At 35.6% G+C, this 13,238-nt stretch overlaps 1 protein-coding gene across 9 annotated transcripts in view; it reads right to left on the bottom strand.

The window, feature by feature from the left end:
- PMS1 (PMS1 homolog 1, mismatch repair system component) overlaps nucleotides 1-13,238 on the bottom strand; it is a 99,603-nt gene that overhangs the window by 74,371 nt on the left and 11,994 nt on the right. For 8 of the 9 annotated variants that reach the window (XM_086719127.1, XM_086719133.1, XM_086719131.1 and 5 more), the window contains one exon: nucleotides 6,562-6,744. In XM_086719127.1, coding sequence (XP_086575253.1) covers nucleotides 6,562-6,744 — 183 coding nt within the window. Of the gene's footprint in view, nucleotides 1-2,718; nucleotides 2,803-6,561; nucleotides 6,745-13,238 lie in introns of those variants that run through there. The other variant, XM_086719132.1, reaches the window with a different exon arrangement.

The raw sequence follows: 13,238 nt of genomic DNA, 5'->3' as shown, positions 1-13,238 counted from the left end.
ATGCTAGCAGCTTCCTCCTACCTTTTTACAGATATGGGGGCCCACAATTAAGGAAGTCCCAACCTTCATCTTTAAAACAGAATGACAGGGGCGCCTGGGTGGCGCAGTCGGTTAAGCGTCCGACTTCAGCCAGGTCACGATCTCGCGGTCCGTGAGTTCGAGCCCCGCGTCGGGCTCTGGGCTGATGGCTCAGAGCCTGGAGCCTGTTTCTGATTCTGTGTCTCCCTCTCTCTCTGCCCCTCCCCCGTTCATGCTCTGTCTCTCTCTGTCCCAAAAAAATAAATAAACGTTAAAAAAAAAAAAAAAATTTAAAAAAAAAAAAAAAAAAACAGAATGACATAGCTTCTCATTCTGCCCCTTTTGAGCCATGGAGGTTTAATGAAATTTTAAAAAACAAACCCACACATGATGTCATCTCATCACAAAATTGTGTAAAATAAACTTGGTAGATCAGAGTAATACCCGGCACATTGTAACTAATTAAAAAATGGAGGAATGAATCCATAAACATTAGTGTTATACAAAGGATGACTGGCACCTCTGTTAGTTCTTCAGAGGGATAAACAAGAGAAAATAATGAACTTAGGCTACAGAATAAAGACCTTTTGTGAGAAATAGAAGGAATTTATGTAGGAATGTCTGTTAAACTTTAGAAACGATTTCCCAAAAATGTTGAGTTGTCTGCATAAACTTTGAGGTACATACTACTTTTCACATTCAAGTCCAGACTGAAAGTAACTTTCATTTGTATGGCACATGACCGTATTAAAGATACTTTAATATGTATTATTTCAATTGACTCTCAAATCATTATCCTCACACGACTCTCAGAAAAGTTAACCTGCTTTATGCCTTTGGCCAAGTCTCTTATGCAAACACTTGAGAATTAGGGTTCTGACTTTTCATTGAGTTTGTTTTGATTTTAAGAAAACAAAACTGTTCTGTATTTCTCCTAAAACTGAAGTGTAACTTAGCCTCCACTTAAAATCCGGTTCAAAAAATGTATAACTTTCTTAAACATTTCTCTGGAAAGGAAAAAGATCATTTTTTAATAAATATATAAAAGATCTACCTAAAAAGAAATAAAATATTTTATTATGTGTTTTATTATGTGATAAGAATATATACAAAGTCTTCACAAAAAATTTTATGAACAGCTCAAAACAGAATTTTCACTACCTCTAGCTCATTTTAGTCAGTATGCTTTTTAATCAGTACCAGGAATTTAACACTGAAGAAAACAAGTATCTCCAAATTATTGCTCTACAAACAACAATAAATTTCAAGATTTTAAAGAAAACCGTATCAATTTGTGTCAGTAACTGATACATTCATCATGGATTTATCAAGCGTAATTACATTTTTAAATGCCAACAGGTTACTCTGAAGGTATAAAAACAATGGTTTACTCCTTTGGACTGTTTAATTCTAAGACTGGAAGTCACTTTAAAATTGACAAATTAGGAAAACTGCCCATTCTTTTAAAGTGTGTCAATAAAGAATATAGAATAAGATATGTTTTAAATTCCTCCAATTTTGCTAAAAACCTACTTAATTTTCTTTTTGTAACTAAAATTATTAACATCTTTAATAAGAATACTTTCAACAATCAGAATTTTCAGTGATGGCCATTTAATAGTGTGACAAAACTATATTCCAGATACAAATTATCAATCTACTGAGCCTGAGATAATTTACATCTTTATGACTTTAAAATTGTCTGCATCAGTTAATCTGGCAGATAAAATAACCAAATCGCTAATTTTTATTATGTAACTATAATCTCTGTCCAAAGATTTTCAAAATAAATTGGAGCCTTTAAAAATAAATATGCAACTTCTATACATAAAACTTCAATTCTTTCTGAGTGGTAAAGAATACTCGTTACATTTAAAAAGTAAGTTTTCGGGGCGCCTGGGTGGCGCAGTCGGTTAAGCGTCCGACTTCAGCCAGGTCACGATCTCGCGGTCCGTGAGTTCGAGCCCCGCATCAGGCTCTGGGCTGATGGCTCAGAGCCTGGAGCCTGTTTCCGATTCTGTGTCTCCCTCTCTCTCTGCCCCTCCCCTGTTCATGCTCTGTCTCTCTCTGTCGCAAAAATAAATAAATGTTGAAAAAAAATTTAAAAAAAAAAAAAAAAAAAAAGTAAGTTTTCTCCAAAAAGCACTCATTAATAATTAATAACAATAAATCCTGAATAACAATTTTTTAAATCTAATTGACCTTAACAAGCATATATTACTTTCTGTATTTCTGAAATACTGTTCAGAATCCTTTCACGTAAGTTTCAACTTGACTACTCCTTGATACCATCTACTGAGCCTACCACTGCAGGCCTGGATATATTTATTATTTTAATATGAAGTAATTTTAAACTAATAGATACCTCTCTAACCATGCTAGTAAGACGGAAGCATGACCTACTGTGGAAAATTCAGTACTGGGAGACATGATATTGGAAATGAATTCTTGGCTTTGCCATGGACACATTATATGTCCCTAAATAGGTCACAATTTTCATATTCCATTTACTGCACTGTGCACAGTTCTTCTAAAGTGAACTACTTAGCAAAGCACCCTGCACACAACACACAATGAAACAGTAACTGACTGATTATTAGACTATATTTGAAGTTGGAGTAAGAAGACCTAGCATTTGGCTACATAAGACCTCAGTTTCCTTATCAATAATATGAGAAGACAGATCCATAGAAGACCTACATTTTAGGGTGGCTACTCATGAAGCAGACTGAGACGAAGACTAGTGAGCAGGAAGTTCACTGGGGGTGCTCCAGAGATGATCACCTGTGAGGGCAGGACAGAAAAAGAAGTGGGGCTCTGTAGTCACAAACAAGGACTTGGCTGACCCTGATGGGAGTTGGGGGGGGGGGGGGGGTAGCCACTCTGGACCAGAGATAGCATGGCAGAGTTGTTCTAAATTGGAATAGAATCTTTATAACCCCTCATTAGTCAGTCACTGGATGCAGGTTGCCCTGCACAATATGGGTAAGTTACTGCTGTACAGATGAGGTAAAGGCAATCGCCAGAGAGAGACACAGCTTTGAGCATTCAGTTACCAATGCTTGGCAGCTAGAGGGGTGAGTTTTCAGTCCTGTCATGGGGGATCTGCCAGTGAACCAGGGGCCACTACTACTACCAAGATCCCTTCCAGTTCTAGATTTTTTGGTGATGCTTTGGCTTTCAGAAACAAGCTCAAATCATCATCAAAACATCTGTGACAAAATAATATATACTGTAAGATTTCATTTAGATCAAGTTCAAGAACAGGTAGAACTAATCTATGTTGACAGAGGTCATAACAACTATTACCTCTGAGAAATACTAACTGGGACAGGCAATGAGAGAACCTTCAGGGGTGCTGATTATAGTATATATCTTGCCCTGGAGTATGTAAAGTACACACACACATACCTATGTGAGGGTTTCCCAAAGATTTACAAGAAAAGAGATTTATATAAAATGCTGTTAATATTCTATAAAATAAACACCTGACATTACAATGTGTAAACTGAATATAATTTTTAAAAAGTTTACAGTTTTAGGTTATGCTGATAGTTAGACAATTCCTTTACTTCTCTTGTAATTTTGGTATACAAATTACTTCAAGTATTTATACTCAAGGCATTAAAATGCATCAAAAATGAAACAAAAGACAAAATGACAAACTTGGATATCAAGTGGGCCTAAGTCATCAAAAAAAGAAACAAAATAGAGAACACCACTGGACACAGACTTGCAAAACTGCCATTTAAAATCAGAACTACAGTAAAGATTTGAGTAAATCATATGGCTTATTACCATGTATTTTAAAAGACTAAGTATAGTGCTGCCACCTAGTAGACAAAGCTGATAATAACCAATTTCAGTTGTAAAAAGTTATATATATCTTATAGGAAATACAGAAATGCCTTTTTTTCTGTTTATTCATTTGTGGGTTTTTTTATCCCTTAGATTCCACCTCTGAGTGAAAGGAGATAATGGCTTTCGATTATGGAATGATTAAGTCATGGGGAATAAAAGGCACAGCATAAGGAATATAGTCAATGATACTGTAATAGCAATATATTAAGACATGTTAGCTATAGTTGTAGTGAAGACAACATGATTTATAAACTTGTCAAATCACTATGCTGCATACCTGAAACTAATGTCATCAGCTATACTCAAATAAAAAAATCAATTAATTTTTAAAAACCCAGAAAAGCTGTATATTATTCAACAATACTCTGCCAAAATATACCTTAAAGACTACCACGTTTGGACAACAGCTAAAAAATCAAATAATTATGTTTTCAAATAAATTGTATGATTTCTAAAATAGCTACCAAAAGCTCAAACAATAGTATGTGCTAGTACTGGGAGTTTGAGAGGTTCCCCGATACAAATCTGACCCCATTCTAGAAACAAACACTTTCTACAAGATCCCAGGGCTATAGGTTCCCAGATACAGTCTCTAGGGAGGAAGAAGGGCAATGTCCAGTTAGTTGTACCCTCTAGTTGCTCTTCCCTAAAATATAGTTGGAGACTCAGTGAACTTAAATAAAGTGTTTTGGATAAAGGTTTTAAGCAGAATGCACGTAAGGAAGGACAAGGCCTTTTCTCCTCTACCAATGTGTGAACATCTAGATTCTAACACACAAGGGCCCCTAGTCTTACCCCTAGTCCTAGAAGAGTAAACTCTCCCACTTTAAACTCTACCTCGTCCTCTACCCACAATTTTTCTTTGTTAGTTAGGTATCACTTTACAGAGCCCCAAAGTCAAAGAGAAAAGTAGATACTGTGCTGGGACTCTTCATAAAAAAATGGAGAAAATCTACACTATGCCAGCACTCTAAGGGCAGAAGGAAAAAGGGAAGACCACAATAAGCATGGAGATTATATGACTGCCAGGGAGATGAGGCTGGCTACCTAACAGATGCCCAAAGAATGGATGACAAAAGAGCAACATTATCTCATATACATGACACTTTTCTGGGACAAGAGGTACAAAGTCCTATCATTTAATTGTACCTGAGCATTCTCACCCAAATAGAGTCTACAAGCCAAAGCACAAATGGAGGGATACACAGCCAGTGAGCACACATGGGAAACATACCATCACACTATAAAACAGAGCCTGACATACAGAGTAACAGTAGAGCACAAAGAACCTAGTACAGAGTAGTGTGATCAAATGTAAGTGAGACACATGGAAATGAACAGATCAAAGTTTTAGATAGGCTTTGCCACAAACTAGTTATGAAATCTAGTGCAGAGGCAGAGAAGTATAAATGGTACTACCCAAACAAGTTGCTCAGGCACTGAAATGAGGGGTTACCAACATTGAAAGCACCTAACCAGGATCAGGAGAGCAAAGTTCTGGGATCCAGTCTGCCTCTGATTAGCTAGGGTTTAGAACAAGTCAATTCACATCTCTAGCATCAATCTATCTGTATTTACTAGAGAGGTATTTCCAGAGTGGGTTCCACAGTACAATAACAACAAAACAGTGAAATGCTTACCAATAAAAGGATTTCATAGTCAAGTACGCATAGGGAAATGTAACTACTATAAAGCCACCACTCTTAGAGATTCACAATGAACTTTACTACAGTAAAATCTCTAAGAAGAGCTTATAATTAAGATAGCGGTTTAATTTTAATATTTTTTCAAAGTCAATGGGTCATTAAAGTACTTTTTCTATTTATAAACATTAACATTGTAGCACTTCCTGGGTGGCTCAGTCCGTTAAGCGTCTGACTCTGGATTTCAGCTCAGGTCACGATCTCACAGTTAGTGAATTCGAGCCCTGCTTAGGATTCTCTCTCTGCCCCTCGTCTACTCGCACATGTGCTCTCTCTCAAAATAAATAAACTTAAAACAAAATATTAACATTGCAAAACACACTTTGCCTTTCCTCAAAAGATCAGACAGAATTACCATGATACAGCAATTCCACTTCTAGATTTTTACTCAAAAGAAGTGAAAGCAGGGACTTCAACAGACATTTGCACACCCACATTCACAGTAGCATTATTCACAATGGCCAAAAGGTGGAAATAACCCAAATGTCCATCAACAAATAAAAGGATAAACAAAAACATGATTTAAACATACCACAGAGGATCATTCAACCTTAAGAAGGAATAAAATTCCAATACATGTTATAAGATGTAGAAGACATTTTGCTAAATGAAATAAGCCAGACACAAAAGGTTAAATATTATATGACTCCATTAGTCAAATTCATGGAGACAGAAAGTAGAATAGGGGTTACAAGGGATTGGAGGTGGAGAAGGATAATGGGGACTAACCATTAAATGGGCACAGAGTTTTAGTTTGGAGTGATGTCAAAGTTCTGGAAATGGATGGCAATGATGGCTACACATGCTTAAAATCACTGAACTGTACACTTAAACATGGCTTAAATGGTAAATTTTATGTTATGTATATTCTACTACAATAAAAAAAAAACTACACTCTGCCAAATCCTGGGTTAGTTTTCTCTTAATGCTACCATTCTGAGTGTGAAATCACTAAAAAAGTCAATATAAATTACCTTACCTCAGCTACACAACAAATTGACCCCAATGCTTCTCCACGAAAACCGTAAGTTGTCAAATTTTCAAGATCTTCATGACTATTTATTTTTGAAGTGTAGTATTTCATTGCCATTACAGGTGCATCAGTGGCCTTGATACCCTCACCATTGTCTCGCACCTCAATTTTATCAAATCCATAGTTCTCCTATAAAAAGTTAAAGAATACTTTTAGTACATACAGTAAACTGTTGTCACAGAAACAGAAAGCAACATAAGAGAAACAGTTGTGTCATTTATTTACCTTTTGTGGAATCTTAATATTAAGAAAGTAAGAGTTCAAATTGTTAACTCTATCAATTCCTAACCATGGTACAATGGGGAAGCCCCTTGTTTTCCCTGAACTCAGATTCAATTGTAAAATAAAGAAGTCAGTTCCCTTGAAGTATTTCAGCACCATTGGATGTCTGTGTTTAAATTTACATTTAAACTTGACTAAGAAAATTCTACTAAATTATATATGCTTTTGCATATATAATCTCTCAAAAAAACAAAACTGAATACTATCACCTTCAAAAACAGCAGCTGATTCTACCCACCAAGAGTCTAGCAATTATCCTTATTCAGCCTTTTAATACTTTTCAATACTTTCTCCCTTTAACTATTTACTGCTTTCATAAGAATTTTAAATATTTAGTATAACTTTCTAAAGTTCTTTTTGCAAATAATCACTGAACAGAAAAATGCTGAGAAAATACATTAAATTTGGCAATCTCTGTGAGTTCTTTACTTGAAAAATGAGGAAAAAAACCCCAACTCAATTCATAGCTTAGTATTTGTAGGCTAATACTAAAAGTATGCATACATAACAAAAACAAAATCTAGGGACACCTGAGTGGCTCAGCTGGTTAAGTGTATGACTCTTGATCTCAGCTCAGGTCATGATCTCAGTTTGCAAGTTCGAGCCCCATGATGCGGCTCGGGATTCTGTCTCTCTCCCTTTCTCTGCCCCCCCCCCCCAAAATAAATTAAAATAAACATTTAAAAAAAGGTTCAGGGGCGCCTGGGTGGCGCAGTCGGTTAAGCGTCCGACTTCAGCCAGGTCACGATCTCGCGGTCCGTGAGTTCGAGCCCCGTATCAGGCTCTGGGCTGATGGCTCAGAGCCTGGAGCCTGTTTCCGATTCTGTGTCTCCCTCTCTCTCTGCTCCTCCCCCGTTCATGCTCTGTCTCTCTCTGTCCCAAAAATAAATAAACGTTGAAAAAAAGGTTCAAAAACAAAATCTAAATCCCTATAGAGATCTTCCTGCAATTACAATCACTCTAGTATTTTAAAATAATACAGTTTTTTAATAACCTGAATTTAAGTAATACTGTGTAAGTACTTTTTAGGTAAATTAGATATGTAAGGTGTTGGAGGGAGACCCTTAAGAATTAGTTCCTCATCTCTCTCAATCCACAATTAACATCCTAGAAACAGTTTGGCTGCTTCATTTTATAGAAAAATCATTAACTACAGAAAACTAATCTTGCAATACAAATACAACTCCAGACACGTGAGTAAAATAATACAAAGATCTGTTTAAATTTTTAAAATAAGATCAACTTTAACTAATTATGAAAACATTCCTAGTCAGGATAGTTATTATTGTATGAAATCATAATAAAACAAGTCTTATCATGTACAGCAACACAGTCATTTATTTTCAAACTCTACAAAGCAGAAACTGGTAAATATCAAGATACTAAAATATACAGCCAGATAAAAATGTGTACTTTACTTTTATCAGAAGACTTCTGTGGGCTGCCTAACACTATTTTTAAAAACGTTCTTTTCTTCCAGAGAGCTTTAAGAACAAAGTATGTCTGCCTAAGATTCAGGAGTGAAATATGTCAAATATAATTATCTAATCCTATTTATTATCAATTGTATTCTAATCAGAATCAGTCACTATAGTATACAAAATACCTTAAAAAACATAAATTGCCTTTCTTTGAGTTTAATAAATATTTTCCATGTTTATAAAGGTTACAATACATTGACCCTTGAACACAAGAATTAGGGGTGCTGACTCCCACGTTGTCAAAAATCCATGTATAATTTTTGACTTCTCAAGAACTTAATAGCCTATTTTTTTTTTAATTTTTAATTCTAGCAGAGTTAACATAGCATTATATGTTCAAGTGTACAATATAGTGATTCAGTACTTTCATCTATTACTTGGTGCTCATCAAGACAAGTGTGCTGTTAATCCCCTTCACCTATTTCATCATAGGGTAGTTCTATTTTTAACTTTTTGATGAACCTCAATATTGTTTTCCACAGTGCCTGCACCAGTTTGCATTCCCACCAAGAGTGCAAGAGGGTTCCTTTTTCTCCACACCTTCAACACTTTGTTTCTTGTGTTGGTGATTTTAGCCATTCTAACAGGTGTGAGGTGATCTCTCATTGCAGTTTTGATTTGCGTTTCTCTGATGATGCTGAACATTTCATGTTTGTTAGTCATCTGTACTTCTTTGGGAAAATGTTCATGTATTCTATTTTTTAATTGGATTATTTGGGGTTTTGGTGTTGAGTTGTAGCAGTTCTCTATACATTTTGGATATGCCATTTGCAAATATCTTCACCCATTTGGTGGGTTGCCTTCTAGTTTTATTGTTTTCTTTGCTGTGCAGAAGCTTTTTATTGTGATGTTGTGCTAATAGCTTATTTTTGCTTTTACTTCACTGGTCTGATAAGACATATCTAGAAAAATGTTACAGCCAAAGTCTGACAAATTATGTCTGACTTTGTGTGCTCTTACAAGAGTTTATGGTTTCAGGTCTCACATTTAGATCTTTAATCCATTTTGAATTTATTTGGGTGTATGGTTTAAGAAAGTGGTGCAGTTTCTTTCGCATATAGCTGTCCAGTTTTCCCAGCACTATTTATTGAAGAGACTGTCTTTTTACCATTGCATTTTTCTTGCTTCCTTTGTGGAAGATTAACTGACCATAAAATTATGGGTTTACTTCTGGGTTTTCTGTTCTGTTTTATTGATCTATGTGTCTATTTTTGTACTGGTACCATAGTGTTTTGATTACTACAGCTTTGTAATATAACTTGGAAGTTTGGGATTGTGATCCTTCCAGTTTTGTATTTCTTTTTCAAGACTGCTTTGGCTATTCAGGATCTTTGTGATTCCATACAAATTTTAGGACTGTTTATTCCCGTTCTGTGAAAAATGGTGTTGTTATTTTGATGGGGATTGTATTAAATTTGTAGATTGCTTTGGGTAGCATGAACATTTTAACATTTGTTCTCCTAACCCATAAACATGGAATGTCTCTCCACTTCTTCATGTCTTCAATTTCTTCCAACAGAGTTTACAGTTTTCAGAGTATAGATCTTTCACTTCCTTGGTTAACTTTATTCTTAGGTACCTTATTATTTTAGGTGCAGTTGTAGATGGGATTTTTTGAAATTTCTCTTTCTGTTACTTCATTATTAGTATACAGAAGTGAAACAGATTTCTGTATGTTGATTTTGTATTGTGTGACTTTACTGAATTCATTTATGGTAGTTCTAGTTCTAGCAGTTTTTGGAGGAGTCTTTAGGGTTTTTTTTTTTTTTTTTAATTTTTTTTTAAACGTTTATTATTTTTGGGACAGAGAGAGACAGAGCATGAACGGGGGAGGGGCAGAGAGAGAGGGAGACACAGAATCGGAAACAGGCTCCAGGCTCCGAGCCATCAGCCCAGAGCCTGACGCGGGGCTCGAACTCACGGAGTGCGAGATCGTGACCTGGCTGAAGTCGGACGCTTAACCGACTGCGCCACCCAGGCGCCCCTAGGGTTTTTAAAATATAGTATCATGTCATCTGCAAATTGTGAAAGTTTTATTTCCTCTTTACCAATTTGGATGCCTTTTATTATTTTCTGTTGTCTGACTACCTATTGTCTGATATCTAGGACTTCCAGCAACATGTGAATAAAGGTGGTGAGAGTGGACATCCTTGTCTTGTTCCTGACCTTAGGGGAAAAGCTCTCAGTTCTTCTCCATTACTATGTCAGTGGTATTATATTGAGTTATGTTCTGTCTAAACCTACTCTAATGATGGTTTGTTGTTGTTGTTGAAGGCTTTTATCATGAATGGATATTGTATTTTGTCAAATACTTTTCCTGCACCTATTGAAATAATACGGTTTTTATCCTCTCATTGATTTATCACATTGACTGATTCTCAAATATTGAAAAACTCTTGCAACCCAAGAATAAATCCCACTTGATCATGGTGAATAAATTTTTTAAATGTTGCCCCTCCCCTGCTCATACTCTCGGTCTCAAAAATAAATAAAACATTTAAAAAAATAAAAATAAAAAAGGGGGGGGTGCGCCTGGGTGGCTCAGTCGGTTGGGCTTCCAACTTTGGCTCAGGTTATGATCTCGTGGTTTGTGACTTCAAGCCCCATGTTGGACTGTGTGCTGACGGCTCAGAGCCTGGAGCCTGCTTCAGATTCTGTGTGTCCTCTGTCTCTGCCCCTCCCCTGCTCATGCTCTGTCTCTCTCTGTCTCAAAAATAAATAAAACATTAAAAAAAAATTTTTTTTATGTTTATTTATTCTTGAGGTCAGGGAAGGGGCAGAGAGGGACAGAGGATCCAAAGTGGGCTCTGTGCTGACAGCAGATAGCCTGATGTGGTGCTTGAACTCACAAAGTGGAGATCATGACCTGAGCTGAAGTCAGATGCTTAACCAACTGAACTACCCAGGCATCTCCCATGGTGAATGATGTTTTTAAATGTACTGTTGGATTCTCTTTGCTAATAATTTGTTGAGGATTTTGGCATCTATGTTCATCAGAGATTTTGGATTGCAGTTCTCTTTAATTGTGATGTCTTTATCTGGCTTTGGTGACGGGGTAATGCTGACCTCATACAATAAATTTGGAAGTTTTCCTTCCTCTATTTTTGTGGAATAGTTTGAGAGTAGGTATTAACTCCTAAAATGTTTAGAAGAATTCCCCTGTAAAGCCAGTTCATTTGCAATTTTTGTCTGTTGGGAGTTTTTTGATTACTGATTCAATTTCACTGCTGGTAATCAGTCTATTCAGATTTTTTATATCTTCCTTTTTGCAGTCTTTGGTAGTTCATAAATTTCTAGGAATTTATGTTTCTTCTAGGTTCTACAATTTGTTGGCATATACTTTTTCATAATATTCTAATTGTATTTCTGTGGTGTTGGTTATTTCTCTTCATTTGTGATTTTCTTTTTTTTTCTTTTTTGATGAGTCTAACTAGAGGCTTACCAATCTTTTTGATCCTTTCTAAAAACCAGCTCCTAAACTGACATTTTATTACTTTTTTAGTTTGTGTCATTTATTTCTGCTCTAATCTTTACATCTCCTTTCTTCTACTCATTTTGGGTTTTGTTTGTTCTTTTTCTAGCTCCTTTAGGTATATGGTTAGGTTGTTTGAAATTTTTCTTGCTTCTTGAGGTAAGCCTGTATTGCTGTAAACTTCCATCTTAGATCCACTTTTGCTGCATCCCAAAGATTTTAGACTGTTGCATTTTCATTTGTCTCCATGTTTTTTTTTTCTTTTCTTTTTTTTTTTTTTTTTAATTTCTTTGATTTCTTGGCTGACCTATTCATTGTTTGGTAGCATGTTATTTAACTTCTATGTATTTGTGGTCTTTCCAGATTCTTTGTGGTTATTTGGTTTCATTATGGTCAGAAAAGATGCATGGTATGACTTTGTTCTTTCTGAATGTTGACACTTGTGTTGTGGCCTAATATGTGATCCATTCTGGAGAATGTGTGATGAGCACTTGAAAAGAAAGTGTATTCTGCTGTTTTAGGATGGAATATGAAAAGAAAGTCTATTCTGCTGTTTTAGAATGGACTGTCCTAAATATATCTGTTAAATCCATTTGGTCCAGTGTGTCATTCAAAGGTACTGTTTCCCTGTTGATTTTCCTAGATTATCTGTCCACTGATGTAAGTGAAGTGTTAAAGTCCTCTATGTTTTTTATTACTATCAATTAGTTCCTGTTTCTTTTTAACTATTTTACTCATTTAAGTGCTACATTAGGTGCGTAAATATTTAGTTGTTACATCTTCTTGCTGGATTGTCCTCTTTACAATTATAGAGTGCCCTTGTCTCTTGTTACTGTCTTGGTTTTAAAGTCTATTTTGTCCGACATAAATCATTGCTACCCCTGCTTTCTTTTGACATCATATACATGAAATATGTTTCTCCATCCCCCACTTCCAATCTGCAGATGTTTTTAGGTCTGAAATGAGTCTCTTGTTGGCAGAAAATAGACTGGTCTTGGGTTTTTATCAATTCCATCACCCTACATCTTTTGATTTGAACATTTAGTCCATTTATATTCAAAGTAATTATTGATATTTATTGCCATTTTGTTACTTGTTTTGTGGCTGTTTTTGTAGTTCTCTGATACTTTCTTCTCTTGCTCTCTTTCAAGGTTTGCTGGCTTTCTTTAAAATTATATACCTGGATTCTTTTCTCTTTATTTTTTGCATTTTTATTACTGGCTTTTTGGGTTTTTGCATATAGCAGTCTATATTAAGCTGATTGATGGTCACTTAAGTCTGAACCATTTCTTCTCTCTCCAAATGTTTTAGGTATATGGTGTCATATTTTACATCCTTCTGTGAATCTCGACTGATTTTTATTTTATTTTTATTTAAATGTTTATATA

Source organism: Puma concolor, chromosome C1, assembly GCF_028749965.1.
Source record: "Puma concolor isolate L17-30 chromosome C1, mPumCon1.1.hap2, whole genome shotgun sequence".
NCBI classification, from domain to species: domain Eukaryota; kingdom Metazoa; phylum Chordata; class Mammalia; order Carnivora; family Felidae; genus Puma; species Puma concolor.
This window is presented reverse-complemented; position numbering and strand designations above follow the sequence as displayed.